General features: G+C 38.6%; 2 protein-coding genes across 10 annotated transcripts in view; both read left to right on the top strand.

Annotated features, from left to right (window-relative positions):
• LOC135205071 (histone deacetylase 6-like) overlaps positions 1 to 21128 on the top strand; it is a 167190-nt gene that overhangs the window by 42679 nt on the left and 103383 nt on the right. For 8 of the 9 annotated variants that reach the window (XM_064235349.1, XM_064235351.1, XM_064235350.1 and 5 more), the window contains one exon: positions 20970 to 21079. In XM_064235349.1, coding sequence (XP_064091419.1) covers positions 20970 to 21079 — 110 coding nt within the window. Of the gene's footprint in view, positions 1 to 8065; positions 8179 to 9927; positions 9988 to 10576; positions 10666 to 20969; positions 21080 to 21128 lie in introns of those variants that run through there. The other variant, XM_064235357.1, reaches the window with a different exon arrangement.
• On the top strand, positions 4912 to 6482 carry LOC135204974 (histone deacetylase 6-like). Its single transcript, XM_064235205.1, has 5 exons — positions 4912 to 4995; positions 5383 to 5526; positions 5658 to 5788; positions 6024 to 6208; positions 6385 to 6482. Exons 1-4 carry the CDS (start codon positions 4912 to 4914, stop codon positions 6145 to 6147), a joined length of 483 nt encoding a protein of 160 aa, XP_064091275.1. The 3' UTR covers positions 6148 to 6208; positions 6385 to 6482.

The raw sequence follows: 21128 nt of genomic DNA, 5'->3' as shown, positions 1-21128 counted from the left end.
ATTAATGGAAACGAACCCTGTAAACAAACAAATAACCAATTCACCCTTGAAATCACATGCACTTATTCAACCCCACTTGGAAAATAAGTGTTTCTGATACTGGACAATTGAAGTTTTATCACTTTTAATTTTAGTACTGCAAATGGCATTTTAACTAGTACAGAAGAATGTTTTTCATGCTCTCTCTCATATATATATAGGCCTACTCTTGCAAGACTCGAACTGATATTCGTTACTTTAGTGACAAAATGTTAATCATGCCTAGTTTATTAGTCCGTAACTATATTTTAGAGACTAGGCTGCAAACTTGAGGGACATTAACGGTTCATAGGGTAATTTTTTGAAGATATATTGAAAGTTCATAAAGTAATTTGAAGATATATACAAGGTTTGTAGTTCATAAAGTAATTTGAGGACATGTTTGCAAGGTTTGGAGTTCATAAAAGTAATTTGAGGATATATTTTACAAGGTTTGGAGATCATAAAGTAATTTGAGGATATCTTTACAGGGACTAGAGTTCATAAAGTAATTTGAGGATATATTTTACAAGGTTTGGAATTCCCGATAACTACCAATACGAAATCTGTCCCAGATTATTCTGAAACATCGTAAGAAGAAGAAAATAAACTTACTGTAATCTAAATGAAAAGTTGGATAAAGCACTGAAAACTGTGAAATAGATCTTTCATTTCATTAAATTTGAATTAATAAATTACAATAATTTTTTTATATATACTAGACTAAAATAAACTCCAAAATATGAATGATTGGATACGAGCAAGGATGTGATCTTCTTCTTCCGTTAATGTTCGCGAAGGAAGGAATTGTCTTTAGTCTAGACTCTAGAGTCTAGACAACATTAAACACATATATGCTATAATTATTCTGTTGATAAAATAGATAAAGCTTGCATAAATAAAAACATAAATGGCCCTTTTGAGTTTACCATGAAGTATAATATATGCAATTTCCTTAAAAGTTCTTCTTTTAGTTCGAGTTATTTTGCGAAATGAAATTCTAAGTAGAATAAAGTGTTAATAGGTGCTACTATTTGGACAAATACTAAGTAGCATATAGTGTCAGCAAGTTACTTTTTTTGACTAATTCTAAGTAGCGTAAAGTGCCAAGAGGTGTTACTTTTTCAAACAAATTCTAAGTCGTAGAAGTGCCAGGAGGCGATACTTTTTTCGACAAATTCTAAGTAGTACGAGGCTACTTAAGAGCTTCTTCCTACTGGACGCGGTTATTGACACTTTATTGAACACTTCGAACCGCTGTTTTTGTCACTTCCGAGACTGAATGACTTCCGGTCGCGTTCAACCGTTCGCGCAACGTTCCAGCTCTTTGATAATAGCTCGAATAACTTCGTTTCAACTGTCTGTGACTGCACGTTTTCGCCTTTAATTACGATAGCTGTTACTGATATAATTATTTCATGTTAGAAATAACCGTTGAAGATTAACGACACCTTAATTTGTCGAGTGCCACGCCTCCATAGGAAACACGCCCCTTAGAATTTGAAAGGTGTCCAACGAAGTCTGGACCGAACGGGCATGTTTCAACACAAATACGGAATTGGCTTCGAGCTATTCAATGTATTTATTATAATAAAATAAGTCGAATAAACGTCAATTTATAAAATAAGATTAAAATATAATAAATTTAATTATACGTTTAAAAAGATATTGCATAAAACGGTTAACAAATAACTTAAAACTATATTTAATTATGAATACAAAGCCAGTTGCAGTGATAAAATCGAACACTGAAGAACATGACGGTTTAGGTCGTTAAATCTTTTCTTTAGAACAACCCATCGCAATATCCCAAGTTTGCCTTACGCGGAGGAAAGAAGCCGATTTTATATATTTTGGCGACTATTCTATAGAATTTTATAGTAAAATATCTATATATTGAAAACTAGAATCTTTACTTTCATAGTTGAATCTATAAAAGAGTAAATTGGTCTATCATATAGAGAAATATGAGGGTTGAAATATGGGCCTTATTTAACCGCTAATAAACCGGTTATTAGGATGATATATATATTATAAATGTCAGAATAAGCAAATTTAATGTCTGATGAATAAAATTATACATAAAAGATGTCCAAATGAGACGTCTAACGACAAATAAAGCGAAAACAAAATACATATTGCCAGGAAAAACATTGTGGCATGTCCACCTTTGTTTACACATTGCAGAAGGCGACTCCATGTTCAATAAATACCGGGAAGGATTGAAAAATGCCGCCTGCGATTGATCTCTGATCAACAACCGGCTCTGGATCGATCGTGAGTGATTAATCGAAGATATTTTAATCCGTATTTCATATTTAAAGTCGATCTGGAAGGATTATAGGCCTAGTGCGTGTCATGGCTCATAGGCCTATTGGCGATTTATCTTCCGTAATATTTCGCTGTTTATTCCTTTTTAATTTTTATATATTAACTTTGATTATGTCTTCATGTGATCTTTTTTAACGTCGAAATTAACCTCCTTTTCGCGTGACTTGTTTTTATAGGGTTTTTATACTAAGTGTAGGCCTATAAAGGTTAGGCCTACGTTAATCTGTCAGTCAGTTTAATTAATATTTTAATCAGTTATTATACTATTTATAAGTTAATAGGCCTATTTTTTCTAATCATAAGCTCATGAGATTGCAGTGCTAGGCTACGTATGACGTTCGATAACGATAGGCCTAGCCTAGGCTATTTTAGCTATGTCATGTGACTCTTTCGATAATTTAGGCCTAAAAGTAGGTTTAGAATTGCATTTTAGACTTATTTTGCCTTTGGACGACGATTTACTAAGGTTTAGCAATGAATTTCGTTTAGGGCTAAAGTTTGAGTGGTCGTCTTAAAGGAGCCTAATACGCAGCGACCCTTAATGAAAATATGTCTTGGATCGCATAAAAATCGTTGTAGAAGCCATGTTGGAAAGTTCGGCAATGGCGAATGAGCCTACGTTTCGAAAGAATGAGCGAAATACAGCATCACGCGCCTAGGCTAATATATCCCCGACCTAACCTGACCTATCTCATCGAAGGATACAGACCTGTACTGAGGGGGCTGTCGGGGTTGTCCAACGACGCCCACAAATTTCTGGAAGTCCATATTTTCAAGTATTGCATCTTGTATATACCTAGCCTATATATGCAATGTCATTTATAGAAGAAAAGGTCCAGTTTTGGGCAAATCAACCCCCCAATATATCTGGGTAAAGTTACGGGCCTGTGATACGACCTCTTCATTAAACTATCGCGATGCAGTGCATCACAAATCAGTCTGATATTCAGTTCTGCGGTAAGCCGAGCTTGACAGCGTTAAGGAGCTAGGCTGATGTGTAGTTTAGTTTATGATATTTGCAGACCATATGTTTAAGTTGAATAAACTTACTAATTTTATGTGGCCATCAATATTGACACGAGCTGTGTCGCTCAAGGACTTAGGCTATGTTTTTTCTGATCAACTATAGACGTAGGTTATGCGACAGTATTATACCTGGTTTTGGTTGGGATTGGTCTTTATAGAGGAGGGTAAATGACCGAGCGGCGACTATAGCGGTCGCCTTCCTGAAAAGTACTTGAATTCGCTTTTATGAGCATCAGTCAAGAGTTGTGGCTCTTCCAGGCAGGACACAAAGTGTTTTCTCCTAAATTACGAAATAATGGCATAATTCAAGCACTTTTTCGGGAAGTGGCCTTGTTCCGAGAGAGGTGGCTGCTATGTCGCCGCTCTGTCATTAACCCTAGGCTATGCATGAGCAGTTCTTGCCTGGTCGGGGAATTGTGTATACATACCATTGTCAAGAACTTTACTTTAGATTCATATGTTAATGTGATAATGATTTCCCTTAAGTGTCAGTGAAAACTACCCCGCATTTTAAATTTACACCATCTAAACGTATGGTTATGTACGGGTGTCCAGCAGTTCTCCTTTATAAGCAGTGAGAAATCTTACATTAAAGCCATTAGGCCTTCGAAGATTTGGTGCTTCCTATCGTGATTTTAATGAATGTGAAAGAGTACAATGCTAATGTGTAGTAGGTTGGGAATCACTGCCATAAACTAATGTAACCGTATATAATCGGGTATTGAAAGTGCTAAACATGGAAGTGCTGGAAAGAGAGTGATCAGTATATCTTGAACACCTCTTTTGCATTTCTGTCTGATTCATTCCATTTTGTAATCTAGAGGAACTGCTTTCTAATCAGTAGACCTTTGAGTTAGGATTGTCAGTTGTCTGTCACAAGCATATATTTAAGTTTTATTAACACTCAGTTTAATTAAAAAAGTCAGATTGCCTAATAAACAAGAAAATTGATATACAGCACAATTATGTGATCTTGATTATTTATTTCTTTCAGCCCAGAACCTTACCATATGCTAGTACATTACTATATTATAAGTGACAACCTTTGTAAATCTTAGGATGTGAGATATGAATTGTTTTGAACATTTCGCATTTTTTTTTCCAAGAATTTGGTTGTTACAGATTTCTAATTCATCACTTTTAAATTACAACTTCCAGGCTGCCACTCGGGTGGCAAAGCAACACACCAAAAATGAAGGACGAAAAGCCTATACCTCAGAGAAAAAACTCAGGGCGGAAGTTGTCATCCGATCGGGGGAGCGGAGGTACTGGAGGGTTGGGACCTGGAACGGCTGATGGTAAAGGTATTCATACTTTCTATTCGATGCCTCTGTTACAAATTGTGTTTGATATCATTCTTTCCCCAACCTAAGAATAACACACGGGGGGACTTCAATCGCTGAATGATTGGGGAATGACAGACTTATAGGTGGTTCCCTTCTGCTTGTTTATTCCGAGGGTCAGTGGCCTAATGTTTTGTGGATACGTATATGTTTTTTCTGTCTGTGATGACAAAAATATCTAGATGATATTGTCATGGATTTTGGTGCACTTGATGAAATCATTTCTTGGGTTATCAGTAGTCATGATGAATTATTAGGATGTGAATCATCTAAATCTGTGATATAATGTTCAACCTCAGTAATAATAAGAAGTAACCTGAGTTATTGTACATTATAGTACTTGTAATTTGTTTTGTTTGGATATTTTGATAGGCAGGAATCTGATAAGATATGGAGAGATCTTGTTATTATCCCAAAGAACATTATGCAATGAATGATAGTTCAGTGTTATATACTTATATTCAAGATTAAAATGATTTCCTTATCTCTGGAAGTTAACTTGGATGTTTTGATATGTAGTAGAAGCTTTGCATATTTAGAACTAATTTCATTTAATTGATTTTTATGCACGGGTGTGTTTTTTGTATTAAAGACTTCGGAAGTTGAAAAGATTATTTTTGTTAAACTTTTCAATTCTGAGTTTCTTAATCAATAAATTTTTCAGGCGAAAACTACTGCAGCCAGACGGAAACGAAGATTGGCTGGGATCCGTCCAAGGATATCCATTGAAGAGCTAAGGAACGCCTTCAAACGTCAAGCTTCAGTTCCCCAAGATGACACCGAGTGTGTGTTTGATCCCATGGCGAAGGTGGGTTGAGAATCGATAGTCTTCCCTATAACAATTCTTATTGTATGTGAATCATTTATTTACATTTTACATATTTATTTAATAATTAGTATTTTTTATTTTCTTTAACTAACCTCATCAAAATTCCACAGGCCCAAGAGAGTAAAACCATCATCCGTGGCAGAACGGGTGTTGTTTACGACGAAGCTATGGCCAAGCACAAGTGTCCCTGGGATGACGCATACCCGGAATGTCCTGACAGACTCTTAAGTTGCCTGGATAGGTAAGTGGAAAATCATTGTTTTGGTTCTTGACTGCAGTTTAGCATGATGAAATATGTTAGTGGTGCAAGGTGATTATGTTGTGAAATCATTATCATTAAAGGTTTTTCATGACGAATTTTTTGTTTAAGTGGTTTGATATGCTGGCATTAGGTCATTGTTCATCTCTCTCATCCACATAGCCTTTAACAATGTCTCCATCTTAACCAAAGTTTACTCATTTCTTCGATTCCACAGGTGTAAGGAACTCCAGTTACTCAGTCGCTGTGAAAAGTTAGAGTCGCGGAAAGCCACAGAGGAGGAAATTGCCAAACTTCACTCGCGTTCAGTGATTGACCTTCTACGCTACACTCAGAAATGAAGATAATGAAGAAGCTTTTGAAACTTTATCGTCCCATTATAACTCTGTATACTTCAGCCCTGTAAGTTGTTTATTTTCGTCTGTCTTGTGTTCAAATTCTTTGTGCTATGATTTTCTCCCTCCTTGTTTCCAAAATGTTTTCATGCTATTCATTAGATGTATAGTAACTTTTAAGATTGCTTTGAATTTCATGTAACTAGCATACCGATGGAAATTACTACTTTTCATGAATTGCAGCATACGTACGAAGCAGCGATGCTTGCTGCTGGGAATACACTGGTCTTGGTAGACAACATCGCTTCAGGAAAAGTGCAGAATGGGATGGCTTTAGTCAGGTATGTATGTCGTTACTTAAACCTTACAACTTATAAAGATAAAACTTAATGTTTTATCTTTGTAAATTTGATTGTCATCACATGAATCTGATATAGGCTACAAACCACACTAAAATTATTGTGTAATGTATTTTGCATTGTAGTTTTAATGAGGGAAAGGAAACTTCATGTGGTATTTGCCATAATAACTTGCTTCTTTATCCCTTGATCCCCTGTTTTGGAAGGGAGTGCATACAGTGTCCCTTATGCTTAAAAAATCACAGTAGATGCACGTGACCATTAAATAAAGCGAATACCACAGGAAAATGATAGTCAGAAATCCAAGCACTTTCGTCTTTACTAAGACATTGTCTTGGTAAAGATAAAAGCACTTGGATTTCTGACTATCGTTTTCCTGTGGTATTCGCTTACTTAGTGTTCCCTAATATGAACACTCTTCTTTACAACATCATAGAATTTGCTTTTTTGTATTTTTCTCTGTATGTCTCCCAGTGAATAGTTGCATTTTCTGTGAATTCCTTTCAGCAAATTATGAGCATTATTAGATAGCTGAACTAGACCTCTGCGTCAAAATTCTTAAACTTGATCATTGCTGTGCAAAGCTGATGGGTCAACATTTCATAGTCACCTTTATCGTCTAGTAAATTAGTAGCTATTTATCATTATCTTGGCCTCACATATATTCAGTATAGTTTTGCTGTGATGATTGTTATCCTAATATTTTCTATTCTATTTTTTAATCATCTTAAATAATATTTATCTGCCTGTTGCTAGCATTCTTGAGTATTCCTTAGTAAAGGTAGGAATCCTTAATGTGGTGGAATCCAATTTTCCACAGGCAGGGTTAAGTTTAACATGAATACTCATCTGATTCAGGTCTTTATCTGTCCCTGCTCTTCAAGATTGTTTTGGCCCACCATAAAAGAAATTTTATCAGATCTTACAAGTGATAAAAGAGAGAGAAAAATTAAGTACCTTTGGCCATGGAAATACAACAGTTAGATTTGATGATTTAAAAATTCAGTAAACCAGGAATTTTCTTAAAGATGGATGTGAGGAATAGTAGTGGATGTTGTGGCGATGTGATTCGGTTAACGTAAGTTGCGTGGGATTTACAGACCTCCCGGACATCACGCGATGAAAGCCGAGTACTGCGGCTACTGCTTCTTCAACAACGTCGCTTTGGGTGCCCAGCGAGCATTGGAGAACATAATATGTCCTCCCGAGTTCTCATTGTGGATTGGGATGTCCACCATGGACAAGCTACCCAGCAAATGTTTTATGAGGATCCAAGGTAAAGATTGCTAGAATGTTTCTCTCTCTCTCTCTGTCTCTTGTATGTATAATTTTCAGTCAAGCAGTATATGTATTATGTATGAAAGATTAGCTTTCACTATTTAGAATATTTTTGTAAAATTTTTATCCTGTCACCATTATGAACACAAACCACAGATGTGTGAACAAAAATGTCAAGTATGACATTACTTTTTCTTCTTCCAGAGTTCTCTACTTTTCCATCCACCGCTACGGAACACAGGGAGCATCTATGGCCAGAGTTGAGGGAGAGTGAATACAATACGTAGGTAGTGGACCAGGGAGAGGGTTTAATTTCAACCTCCCTCTCAACCAGACGGGTATGAAGAATGAAGATTATTTAGCAGTATTTCATCAGGTTTTACTTCCTGTGGCCTATGAGGTGAGTCCTGACAGCTGTAATTTAAAGAAATTTTGGTTTATTTTTGAGGTTTAGAAGCAAATTAATGGAGTTTAAAAGGCAGATATATCAATTTAAATAAAATAATTATAAAATTATTACAACTTGTACTGTAATTACTACTTTAAGATAATGAGGCAAATCAGTTTCTATAGTTTTGTAATGTTTACCAAAGCATTTGTTTATCTGCTAGGATTACCATTACCCATATTTACCTGGAGGAACTCTGTATAATCGTAGGACTGCTAAATCAATGATTTTTCTTTCCTACCACTGACAAATTTGAATTTAGTCCATCTTTCTATTTTCCCTCATCTTTAAAGTCTTTGATCTCTCAAGATACATTCTGAACTTCAATGAGTCTGCTCTCCATCTGGTCTAGAATAAGTTCCTGAAAGAGTGAGTCTGTATTGTCATCTTTCCAGAAGTTCCTGAAAGAGTGAGTCTGTATTGTATCTTTTCCAGAAGTTCCTGAAAGAGTGAGTCTGTATTGTAATCTTTTCCAGAAGTTCCTGAAAGAGTGAGTCTGTATTGTATCTTTCCAGAAGTTCCTGAAAGAGTGAGTCTGTATTGTATCTTTTCAGAAGTTTTCCGAAAGAGTGAGTCTGTATTGTTCTTTTCCAAGAAGTTCCGAAAGAGGAGTCTGTATTGTATCTTTTCCAGAAGTTCCTGAAAGAGTGAGTCTGTATTGTATCGTTTTCCAGAAGTTCCTGAAAGAGTGAGTCTGTATTGTTCTCTTTTCCAGAAGTTCCTGAACAGTAACAATACTACTAAATGACTTAAGTTTGTTTTGTAAAAGTGTTCATTTTTATGCCAATTTCACAGGCTAGGTTAAATTAAGTCCCTGGATAGTTATGTTAGGTTAGCAAGTTCAGAATACGTTAGTGCCAAAACTTGGAAAGCAAGGAAAATAAATATAGCTTGATGCAGACTGTTACATATTTTTTTTTTTATGATTGTCATTTTACTTATCTATACTGTTAACCTCATTTTTTTGTACAAGAAGCCACTGAAGACACCCTTCTAGGTGAGGTGACACTTACTTTTCAGTTGAGGAGTCCTCATGACGTGTAATTCTGCATTAGGAAAGTATTGCAATTCTTTATCCTAGCATTTAAGATGGAAGTTATTATTTTGTTTTATACTGTTGTCAATATTCTTTCCAGTTTAACCCAGAGCTGATTCTAATATCATGTGGATATGATGCTGCTGTTGGTTGTCCAGAGGTTAGAATAAAACTTTCTTTTAGGTGGCAGACAACCCATCCAATTTCTTCCTCACGAATAAGGCTCCATATTTTGTGGGATTTTGTATATACTTGGCGACGGGTTCCATCAACTGGTTTCTTGTAACTTTTATTGAAAGAGAGTTAATGTTCATTTAAAACAATTCATTTCAAGTAAATCCGAGATATTTGAGTGAAATGTGCTATAGAAGTTTTAAAATCAACCCGTGAAACCTTATGCCAACTGGCATCTTCAATGGAATCTTTATTTTGAATTGGAAGAGATATGATAGGTTATCTACAGCATGTTTAGCCCTGGAAATTGTTTGCGTAAAGTTCACAAGTAAATAATTCAGTCATTACCTTGATAACTAGTCACAGTAAAGGCACCAACCATAGTATACTACAGTACTTTCAGATCCTTTACAAAACGGTTTCCAGTAGATTGTATGGTAGTGTGACTGTTGGAATATTATTGATGATATGAAATGCATATTTCCTTCTAGTTTGCTCCAGAATTGGTTCTGGTGTCAGCTGGGTTTGATTCTGCTCTGGGTGATCGGAAGGCAAGTTGTACTTTTGCTTTGATAGATTCAGCTTTGATTTGTATTTTTTTGCTCATTGTAAGATAATGTAATGTAATGCATGTACAACAAAAGTAGCACTTTACCCAATCAGATAAGTTTTTGAAAAGTAATAAATTTGTTTGCGAGGTTATATACTAGTGACAGAACTAATTTTCGTCCTTTCGTCTTATCCAGTTTTTACATTTAATGTTGGAGAAAATACTTTTGAAAGTTACAGTAATAGTGTGGTGTTGTTGATTGTGGAAAATAATTCACTAATGAAGCTTTAATCTGCATGTATGTGAAAAACCTATCATCCTGTGTAGTGATATATCTAGTACGTTATCTGCATGTATGTGAAAAACCTATTATCCTGTGTGTAGTGATGTATCTAGTATATGTGCAAGGTCTGTAATTATGAGTTACACTGTACTATATTGTGAAAAAAGCAATGCTACATTTGATATAACATTGAAAATATGACAGAAGAAATATTAATAGCCCTGTTCCACGCATCATCTAGAAGGTAGCAAGTATTAGTGTCACATTTACAAGCATTGGCATTCTCAAATTTACCTTTTCTCAACAGGGAGAGATGGAGGTTACCCCAGCATTTTATGCTCACTGACATCTAGTCTTATGGCTTTAGCTCAGGGTAAAGTGGCCGTAGTTCTTGAGGTAAGTTCGATTAATTGAATGATTATTTAGAGAAATGGTTTGATATGGGTTGTCGGTAGCAGAGGTCAGGTAGATTCCTAACCACTGGACTGTGAAAGTCTTTTGGAGGCTGTGCATTGGAACCTCAATAGCTCAAACCATTTTCATTTTATTTTATAATTTACTTACATTTATATCTAATTATTAATACATATATTAATTCAATTTTTATTTTTTCTAATAATTGTTCACTTCTTCCTGTATTGCCAAGACTACCTTGTTTTACTTCTTTTAAATGAAGACCATCCTCTATTGTAGCTTGAATTTCAGGTCTTTGGTTCCTGTGGTGTGTTCTATGTGAATAGGGGTTCATCTTCTGAATAATAATAATAATAATAATAATAATAATAATAATAATAATAATAATAATAATAATAAGGAAATAGATACCCTAATCCAGACTGTAAGGATTGTATCTGGGGACATCAGGATGGAGTTTGGAATAGAAAAATGCGCCTTAGTCAACATACAAAAAGGCAAGTAACGAGAACTGAAGGGATAAAGCTACCAGATGGAGCAACATCAAACACATAGATGAGACAGGATACAAATACCTGGGAATAATGGAAGGAGGAGATATAAAACACAAGAGATGAAGGACACGATCAGGAAAGAATATATGCAGAGACTCAAGGCGATACTCAAGTCAAAACTCAACGCCGGAAACTATGATAAAAGCCATAAACTCATGGGCAGTGCCAGTAATCAGATACAGCACAGGAATAGTGGAATGGACGAAGGCAGAAACTCTGCAGCATAGATCAGAAACCGGGAAACAAATGACAATACACAAAGCACTACACCCAAGAGCAAATACAGGACAGACTATACATAACACGAAAGGAAGGAGGGAGAGGACTACTAAGTATAGAGGACTGCGTCAACATCGAAAACAGAGCACTGGGGCAATATCTGAAAACCAGTGAAGACGAGTGGCTAAAGAGTGCATGGGAAGAAGGACTAATAAAAGTAGACGAAGACCCAGAAATATACAGAGACAGGAGAAAGACAGAAAGAACAGAGGACTGGCACAACAAACCAATGCACGGACAATACATGAGACAGACTAAAGAACTAGCCAGCGATGACAATTGGCAATGGCTACAGAGGGGAGAGCTAAAGAAGGAAACTGAAGGAATGATAACAGCGGCACAAGATCAGGCCCTAAGAACCAGATATGTTCAAAGTATGATAGACGGAAATAACATCTCTCCCATATGTAGGAAGTGCAATACGAAAAATGAAACCATAAACCACATAGCAAGTGAATGCCCGGCACTCGCACAGAACCAGTACAAAAAGAGGCATGATTCAGTGGCAAAAGCCCTCCACTGGAGCCTGTGCAAGAAACATCAGCTACCTTGCAGTAATAAGTGGTACGAGCACCAACCTGAAGGAGTGATAGAAAACGATCAGGCAAAGATCCTCTGGGACTATGGTATCAGAACGGATAGGGTGATACGTGCAAACAGACCAGACGTGACGTTGATTGACAAAGTCAAGAAGAAAGTATCACTCATTGATGTCGCAATACCATGGGACACCAGAGTTGAAGAGAAAGAGAGGGAAAAAATGGATAAGTATCAAGATCTGAAAATAGAAATAAGAAGGATATGGGATATGCCAGTGGAAATCGTACCCATAATCATAGGAGCACTAGGCACGATCCCAAGATCCCTGAAAAGGAATCTAGAAAAACTAGAGGCTGAAGTAGCTCCAGGACTCATGCAGAAGAGTGTGATCCTAGAAATGGCACACATAGTAAGAAAAGTGATGGACTCCTAAGGAGGCAGGATGCAACCCGGAACCCCACACTATAAATACCACCCAGTCGAATTGGAGGACTGTGATAGAGCAAAAAAAATAATAATAATAATAATAATAATAATAATAATAATAATAATAATAATAATAATAACCCGGAACCGGCCCCACACTATAAATACTACCCAGTCGAATTGGAGGACCGTGATAGAGCAAAAAAAAAAAATAAATAAATAATAATAATAATAATACTAATAATAATATTCAATTTATTTCGTAGCTGCTTCTAACCTTCTACTGATTTTAATAAGGATTTTGAGTCTGAAGGACTGAACACTTAGCTTTTATAGGAAAAGTTCCAAGATTAGTGTTGTTATATGGCCATGACATAATGTCACACGCTAAATCGAAAACCTAAAAAATATAATGAGACAGAAGTGTCAAGCAGGCCTCCACTTTATCAAGTTAATCATGTTCTTTCATTTTGTGTGTGACCTCTGTATTATATAGTAGTTTAGTGGAGTCACTGCATCTTATTTCTAGATTTTAAGTTTTCATACAATCAACTTACCTGTCAGATATATACATAGCTAAGACTCCATCGTCCCCGACAGAAATTCAAATTTCGCGGCACACACTGCAGGTAGGTCAGGTGATCTACCGTCCTGCCTGGGTGGCAGGATTAGGAACCATTCCCGTTTTCTATTCATATTTTTTCTGTCGCCTGGAATGTAAACAACGTTTGCAGTTCCTCCTGACTTGATTTTTGGATTTCATCGCCATCGATCTTCTGGGCTATCTTTTGCAGGGAAGTACTGGATCTTTGTTCGGCATATGCATATTAATTTGTTTTAATAACTTTGGCTTCGAAAATTTCGAAGAATTGTTTACGTGTAACTACCGAACTTTTCGGTAGACACTCACATAGTTTGCAAGAAGGAAAATTTTAATATTTATTCATAATAACTTGTAGTAAATGTTAGAATTGATTGAGCTAACTTCCTTCTTGAGGAAGTCAGGAATAGAATTAGTTACGCTTCCTTTAGAAGTTTTTATAGCTCTCGTACTAACGAGCAGTTAGAGCATTAACAATACTAGTAGTGATTGCAGGTCCACAATAATATCGCATGTGAAGTATATAAAGTGTTTTAATGATAATAGCTTTCGAACCCTGCACCAGGTTCATCCTCAGCAAAGTGAACATTATGAATTTAAAAATCTTTCGAAGTAAACTTCTGAATAGGGACAATTATTCCACTATGACGAACGCAAATGAAGGCAGCGCTCAACAGCCCAACTAGGTGATTCCGTTGTTGTTCGAATTCCTGCTGGTTATTCTGCTGGAACGTCTTGTTGGCTGTGATGATGCTGCACGGTGTTCCCTTGGCGATGCGGCTGTAATAATGCTGGACATCACGTCCCCCGTGTTGTAATCTGTCTGAGGGAGGAGAGCAGAAGAGGGGGCAGCATCAGGCGGAGAAAAAACAGAGCTTGTCTTAAGATTAAAATTTTTAACAAAGTTTTTAAGAATGCAAAAATTGACTAATGGGTCTTCCCCAACGAACGACTTGTTACCGTAAAAAGCTTGTCCTAAGTTTATGGCGGCGCCTTCCACTAGTCTTCTTGTATGGACATTGTTTTTTTTTAAATTATGTTAGATCCATCCCAATTCGGTCTATGGTTGTTCTTAAAAGCATGGGAGACTATTGCATTGTCTGTGCATGAAGTGCATATGCTCGTTTGTGTTCCTTTAATCGGGTCGGTAATCCTCTTCCACTTTCTCCAAAATATTTTTCCTTGCAGTCATGACAGGGGATTTCGTATACTCCAGGAATGATAGTATTCTTATCGTTATTGTTGTTTCTGATTAGTTTATGGCTAATGGTGTTTGGGTATTTGAAAACTATTTTGGTATCTTTCTGGCTACTGTTAACGTAATTACATAATTTGTCGAGGTTGGGATTAAATGGGAGGGGTAAGAATCTGTTGGGTTTTTCCTTGGGGTTGTTAACAGGACGATAAAATGCTTTCTTAGCTCGTGAAATGGCTTTGTCAATAAAATGATCGGGGTATCTTAGTCCTCTAAAAGTTGATCGTATGTGCTGAATTTCTCCATCGACAAACTCCGGGTCGCATATTTTAAAAAGCACGTAGGGCAAAGTTCATTACTACATTGCTCTTAATGTTATTAGCATGGAATGAATAAAAATGTATGTAACTTTCTGAGTTGGTTGTTTTGCGATACACCGAGAATTGAAATTTATAATTATTGTGATCTCTAATGACTAGTACGTCCAAAAAAGGTAGCTTATAATCTACTTCTCTCTCTATTGTGAATTTTATGGAGGGGAGAATACTGTTGGCTATTTCTAATAATCTGTTTTAAGTTCTGATCGTTTCTTCGGATGACAACGAATATGTCGTCTACATACCTAACCCAGAGCAATGGTTTTAATGTATCATCACACCTGTTTAAGATTTCCCTTTCAACAAACTCCATACATAGATTTGCAAGTACGGGGGACAAGGGGGAACCCATAGCTACACCTTCCTTTTGGGCAAATCCTTGGTTATTGAATTGGAACACTGTTGAGGTTACGCATAATTTAATAAGTGCAAAGAATTGGTCTACTGGAATAGGAAAACTAATGTTGCCAAGATCATGTTCTTCTTTTAGATTAGTTTAGTACATAGTCTAAGGGGACATTTGTAAACAAAGCCGTAACATCAAGGCTGGCCATATTGCCGTCAACACTACCTAACTCCCTAACGCGCTGGATGAATTGATGTGAATGTTGAAGGTGAGCCGCGTTCCAACAGACAGCGCGAGCCGCGTTCCAACAGACTAGCGCAGCCGCGTTCCAACAGACTAGCGCGAGCCTCGTTCATACAGATAAACCCGCGAGCCACGTTCCAGCAACTGAGCGCGAGCCGCGTTCCAGAACTTTTTTCTTGGCGTAAGGCGCCTTCAAAGAAAAAACGACGGCTAGACTGAGGAGCCTTATAGTAGAGTGGCAATCAGAAGGATGCTTCCATTGAACGTTTACTGGCAAGAGGCTCGTATAACAAGACTAGACGCGCTCGTATCTATCAGGGCGCACGGGACCTTCCACGCAAGCGGAACGTTCCAGGAGCGAGTCTCCTTTCTAGCGTGCGGAACATTCCAGGCGCGTGGAACTATCATACAGACACCAGGCACTAGGCGCAAGGATCCAGACACCAGGCGTCAGAATATTCCAAAATCTTCATTTGAGAGAGAGGTCAGTCCGCGAGACTCCTCTTTGAGTTTTTTAACTTGAGCAACTTTCCCCTGGCAAATGTGCAAGATGTCGCACAGGCGTCCGTTGCTTTTGTCAGAAGGATTCTGATACTAAGAGAAGCCCCTTTTCATTATCAGAAGACTCCTGTGTTAGGCAGTTCCTTTCAATGCGGACTCTCTCCTTCATCCATGCTCTTCCCTCGTTTTGAGGAGGCAAGAGCTTTGGGAGTTTTCTTAATAAGAATCTCATCGACGTTTGGGTATGATGGCAGATAGGAAATATCTACTTCCTTCCGTAAACCCTAGTGATGAACAGGAATTCTGTCTCTTCCGCGATTTATGAGGAAATCACGAAGATTTTAAAGAGTTCCTGGATTAACTTCCTTCCTTAAGGATATATATATATACTCTTTCTATCGTTCTATTAACGAAAAGAACGAAGATAGTAGAAGGTAGTAGAGTATCTGCTGGATGAGAATACGATATGTCAAATCATAAACACACACCGTAGTTACTTCTTTGCTGTGCAACTCAATTACCAGTATCCTTCTACGACTTTCCTAGGAAGGACTACGCTTAAAGGGATTGTAAGACAACACCTACTTAGCTTCTAGATTTATCGAAGTCTTGTTCGCTTAAATATGCTTTAATAAGAAATTCCTGAAGTTCGATATATGTAATTTTATAAGATTCCTTTATTAAATGGGAGGAGCTGCAACTCTGGAAGAGTAAGGCCAGACGGCTAACGGAGACTGCTTTCGCTGAGAGCCTGAGACCAACGCAGTATCATGCAGGTGTCAGTCATGAGCGGTCGGGTTTATCTCTCTCTCCTGCGGGATGGAATAACTATCCGTATCTCTCCCCTACAATCGCGGTCTTACTCGGATTGAGGGGATAGTTAAGCTAACATAAATAAAAATATTGTATGCCTTTTGCTAAGAAGCTTTCAATAAGAGAGATTGTACAACCTTTCAATGCTGTTTACCGTTGGTAACATTATTAAAGGATTTCTATCGCAGCAGAACATTATATTATATTATGCTCTCAGGCTTACGAAAGCATAGCTTATAGAGTACCTGCTCAGAAGATGGATGAGTCGGATGGGAAACATTCTCTTTGTGGCAAAACTTGTTTCCCTGAATGGACTATACTACGTATATAAGTTTTTTCCTACTAAGAACGGAAATTAACATGTGAAAGGATGTCGGGGTACCATAAAGGCACAGGTGTTCTGGCACATAACCTAAAAAGAATTAGAAGGAAGCGCCAGCCTGGCGCAATGCACCAGAAGCGCCAGCCCAGCCTGGCACATATCGCTAAAAGCGCCAACCTGGCGCAAATTGCGCCAGAAGCGCCAGCCTGGCGCACCGTGAGCCAAGAGCACCATCCAAGATTTTCTCGTTTTAGCGAGTTATTAACCTAAGAGTCCAGTAGCCTCTCGGACACCAGGCTCGGTAACGGCAAGATTCGTTCCTGATTTCGTTACCCATTTAATCACTTAGGCCAATTCCACGACTCTCTCATATCGCAAAGAGCATCGAGAATCTCTTTTTTCGCTCCTGTTCGCGTTAACAAAGAGAACCTTCTCGATCGACGATAATAACTGTTAACATGTTTAACATTTATTGGAAAGAGTTGTGAGAACCTGCGGAAAGTCTTCTTCATAGATCTCTTAGTAAGGTAGAAGACGAACAGGCTTCCTAGACTGCTTCCTTTTCCTCGAACCAAGAGAGGTAGCAATATACGCCATCTTTATTTTTTTAGAAAGGGGAATAAACTTTAGTCTTTTTTCCCCTAAATATAAATTATTTGCAGAATTTAAGATAAAGGGCGTCAAAGAAAGAGAAGATAATACTTTATGCCTCATTTTGGCCTTAGAGAGGTTGGATTCACAGAGGTCACGTTCTTCTCACAGCATGTTTTGGAAGTCTTTTCCAAGACAGTCTGAATATTCTATCAGCATCTATTAACCTCTCCACTCTGAGTCTGTCTGCATGCAGACTGACCAGAAGTGGACTTGAATGAGAGGATTTTTCAAGGTAAATGACAATAGTCATGGACAAGATATAGAATTGCTGCAGATCGTGCTAGAGGGAATGAGGAAACTGTCCTCTTCCGATACCTCTGTGAACCACATAGCGGTTTTTTCTTCCCTTTCAGAGGGAAGAATCACCTTTGTATATATCGGCTATCAAAGAACGCAGTAAAAGGCTATACTCTGTCTCTATAAAGGGATTGGAGATAGCAGAGGATTAAGATCTTCGGGATCTTATACGATACCTCAATATGACAAGAGTAGGATATCATGTACTTATAATGGGATCTTTTTTTGTGGCCACAGATTCTATGTTCCGACAAGATGGAACTGCTCCTCATCAAACTTCTTTGAGAAATTTTTATGAGGGAATTCTTTTTTCTCTTGGTCCCAAACAATCAAGAAGACAAGTGAATTTTTTTTAGCATTGGAATCTCGCATCAGATTCTATGGAGATTAGGCAATGGGTTCTTGCCAGCATAGTATGTCTGGAAAAAGAACTAAAACCCCCTATTCCTGATTCAATGTTTTTCAGATAGAGATTTCGTTGTCCAGGCAGGGTACTTATGTTTTCATCTACAGTAGAATGGTTAAAAAACGTTTGCCTACAGAGTCTTTGGAATGCGATGACGGCTCGAAATGCTTCCCAGAAGGTGTTCAGAGGGATACAATAAAGAGCTAGAAATCAGGAGTACTCCCAATTTCAGCTCGGAGTCTCCTTCGACTTCCAAGCTTCTTCCCTTCCTTTGGACAAGGATAGGGAAGATTCTGCAACGAGAAGGCCCTTCAACAGGTAAGAAGAGATCTCGTGAGCAAGGGAAGTACTCAAGAAGGATCCTCCTCGGAGGAAGACTCTTATCTCTCATACTGTTAGATATCCTATCGTATACTGGATGTAGCTGACTACAATCACCTCCCCTTGCCGGAGAGGCCAAGCTCAAAGTGGAAGAATTTCTTCCACCCTTCTCCAGTCTTGTGATTTACTATTGTGGATGTTCAGGACTTTCGGACAATGTAGCGCCAACAGGAGCCTTATACTAAAACAGGCGTAAAAAACGCCAGAGGCAGACAGCCCCAAGAACACTGTCATTGTCTGATGAGGAGAAAGACCGGGCCTACAACCTGACACAGATGCGCTAGATGCGAATATATAGGACGGATAAGAGTGTCCGATGTGGACATTGCCAGACATCCTCGAGACTCTACCAAGCTCGAAGCTCCGGCAAGTGGGGAGGAGCCAACCAGGCGCGAGGCGCCAGGCAGGCGCGAGGTACCAGCCAGCCGCGAAGCTCCAGGCAGGCGCAAGGCGGCCAGCAGGCGCGAGCGCCAGGCAGGCACAAAGCGCCAACCTGGCGCGAGACGCCAGCCAGGCGCGAGGAGCCAGCCAGGCGCGAGGCGCCAGCCAGGCTCAAGCCAGGCTCTAGGCGCAAATCTCCAGCTAAGGCGCGAGGCGTCAACCAGATGCGAGGCGCCAGTCAAGCGAAAGGTACCAGACAAGCGCTAGGCTCCAACCAAGAGCGAAGCACCAGCCAGGCGCAAGGTTCCTGCCAGGCTTCAGGCTTCAGACGGGAGAGATCCATTTCAAGAAAGCCCTGGTCTTCTTTGAAACATGGAGATCTCCTAAGCACTTCATAAGTGACTTGATTCCTTCAAACAGCTGAGAATTAAAAGCGCAGGAAGTGCGCGCTTTTGCAAATTCTTGTTCTTTACATAACAATATGTCATATAAGACATATTAGCTGTGTTGTACGGTAGAGGCAACTCTGTGTTGACTTCTCATTACACAAAGGATGTCAAGTTAACCTACAAGAGATCCTTCTCTTTTGGTTTATACGTTTCTGCGGATACATTACTGGGATAAGGAGCCGACACTGATCCTTAACTTTGAGTTAAAGTTTTTTAACTTAGTGAAATTATTGGGGTTTTTGAAAGGAGTGTGGGGATAACTCTTTTCAATTTGAGCGGGCGAACCCTCGTGTTTAGGATCAGGTGATCGGGATCGGTGTTGCGCTCCTTCATAAGGTGTATTGTCATAGAAGTGGTCCAGTACCCATTGACAAAGTCCTTTCAGGCTCTGCCGAGTAAGCAGTTCATACCCCATCGGCAGACCCACAAGAACTCTTAGCCATAGATCACATATCTCGCTAAAGTCTTGAGGTGATGCAGAACTACCGGGCAACAGCCACGAAGTCTACCACCTATCAGATAGTAACCAAGGTTTATTTATACCTACATCATATGTTGTTTACCTGTCTATTCCATGTTAGCTGTCTCTTACCCTCCACCAAAGGGTGTCAATCAGCTATGTATATATCTGACAGGTAAGTTGATTGTATGAAATGATATTGTTATAATACAATAAAAAAGTTTCATACATACTTACCTGGCAGATATATACGATTAATGGCCCACCCAGCCTCCCGCAGGAGACAGGTGGTAAGAGAAAAAATATGAATAGAAAACGGGAATGGTTCCTAATCCTGCCACCCAGGGCAGGACGGTAGATCACCTGACCTACCTGCAGCGTGTGCCGCGAAATTTGAATTTCTGTCGGGGACGACGGAGTCTTAGCTATGTATATATCTGCCAGGTAAGTATGTATGAAACTTTATTGTATTATAACCAATATCATGTTTATCTGGAGTGAAAATTGTAGTTAGGGAAAGTTAAAGTTAAATAGCTTTGGTTGAAATGGACACTGCGAACAACTTCAGGTATTATTAATAAATGGTCCATTTCTTTGAGATTAATCATAAGGTACATAGTAGCATATTGTTGTAGGATATAGAAATTGTCCCCCCTGTAGGGGAGTAACGCCATTAGTGCACCTCATGTGTCATGTGGTGCACGGTAGTCATTATTTAAGCCTCTTTGCAGCATCCCTTTGGCCCCTAGCTGCAACCCCCTTCCTTCCTTTTATTGTACCTCCATTCATATTATATCTCTTTTTCCACCTGACTTTCACTTTCTCGTAGCAATTGTTCCTCATTGCAAGTGTGAGGTTGTCCTCCTGTTACGCCTTTCAGACCTTTTTCCTCTCAATTTCCTGTTCAGCGCTAATGACACTGTAGTTCGTAGCACTTGACCTCTGGCCTAAATTTGATACGTATTCCATTCCTATAGAAAATGTCAGCGATGAAAAATAAATTGAATGGGTTACTTTAGGAGAGGAATGTAGTATTGAAGATTACGTTATTCTTGTTTCAGGGCGGCTACTGCCTAGAATCGACAGCAGAAGGTGCTTCCAAAACACTCAGTGCCCTCTTATATGACCCTTGTCCTATGCTCATGGATCCCCTTGGGAAGCCAAGTCAGAGGTAAACAATTCTCCTTGTAGGTACTTTTAATCATTTATTTACACTTTTT

The sequence above is a fragment of the Macrobrachium nipponense genome, chromosome 48 (genome assembly GCF_015104395.2).
Source record: "Macrobrachium nipponense isolate FS-2020 chromosome 48, ASM1510439v2, whole genome shotgun sequence".
NCBI lineage: Eukaryota > Metazoa > Arthropoda > Malacostraca > Decapoda > Palaemonidae > Macrobrachium > Macrobrachium nipponense.
The sequence above is the reverse complement of the archived record's forward strand: the minus strand, read 5'-3'. Positions and strand labels throughout refer to the sequence as shown.

Excerpts from the sequence above, each read along its gene's own strand:
- LOC135204974 (XM_064235205.1), top strand. The coding sequence starts at position 4,912 with ATGGATTTTGGTGCACTTGATGAAATCATTTCTTGGGTTATCAGTAGT. Across the intron at positions 5,527-5,657 it reads TGTTTGATCCCATGGCGAAG|GCCCAAGAGAGTAAAACCAT; the intron begins GTGGGTTGAGAA and ends AAAATTCCACAG. Across the intron at positions 5,789-6,023 it reads CTCTTAAGTTGCCTGGATAG|GTGTAAGGAACTCCAGTTAC; the intron begins GTAAGTGGAAAA and ends TCGATTCCACAG.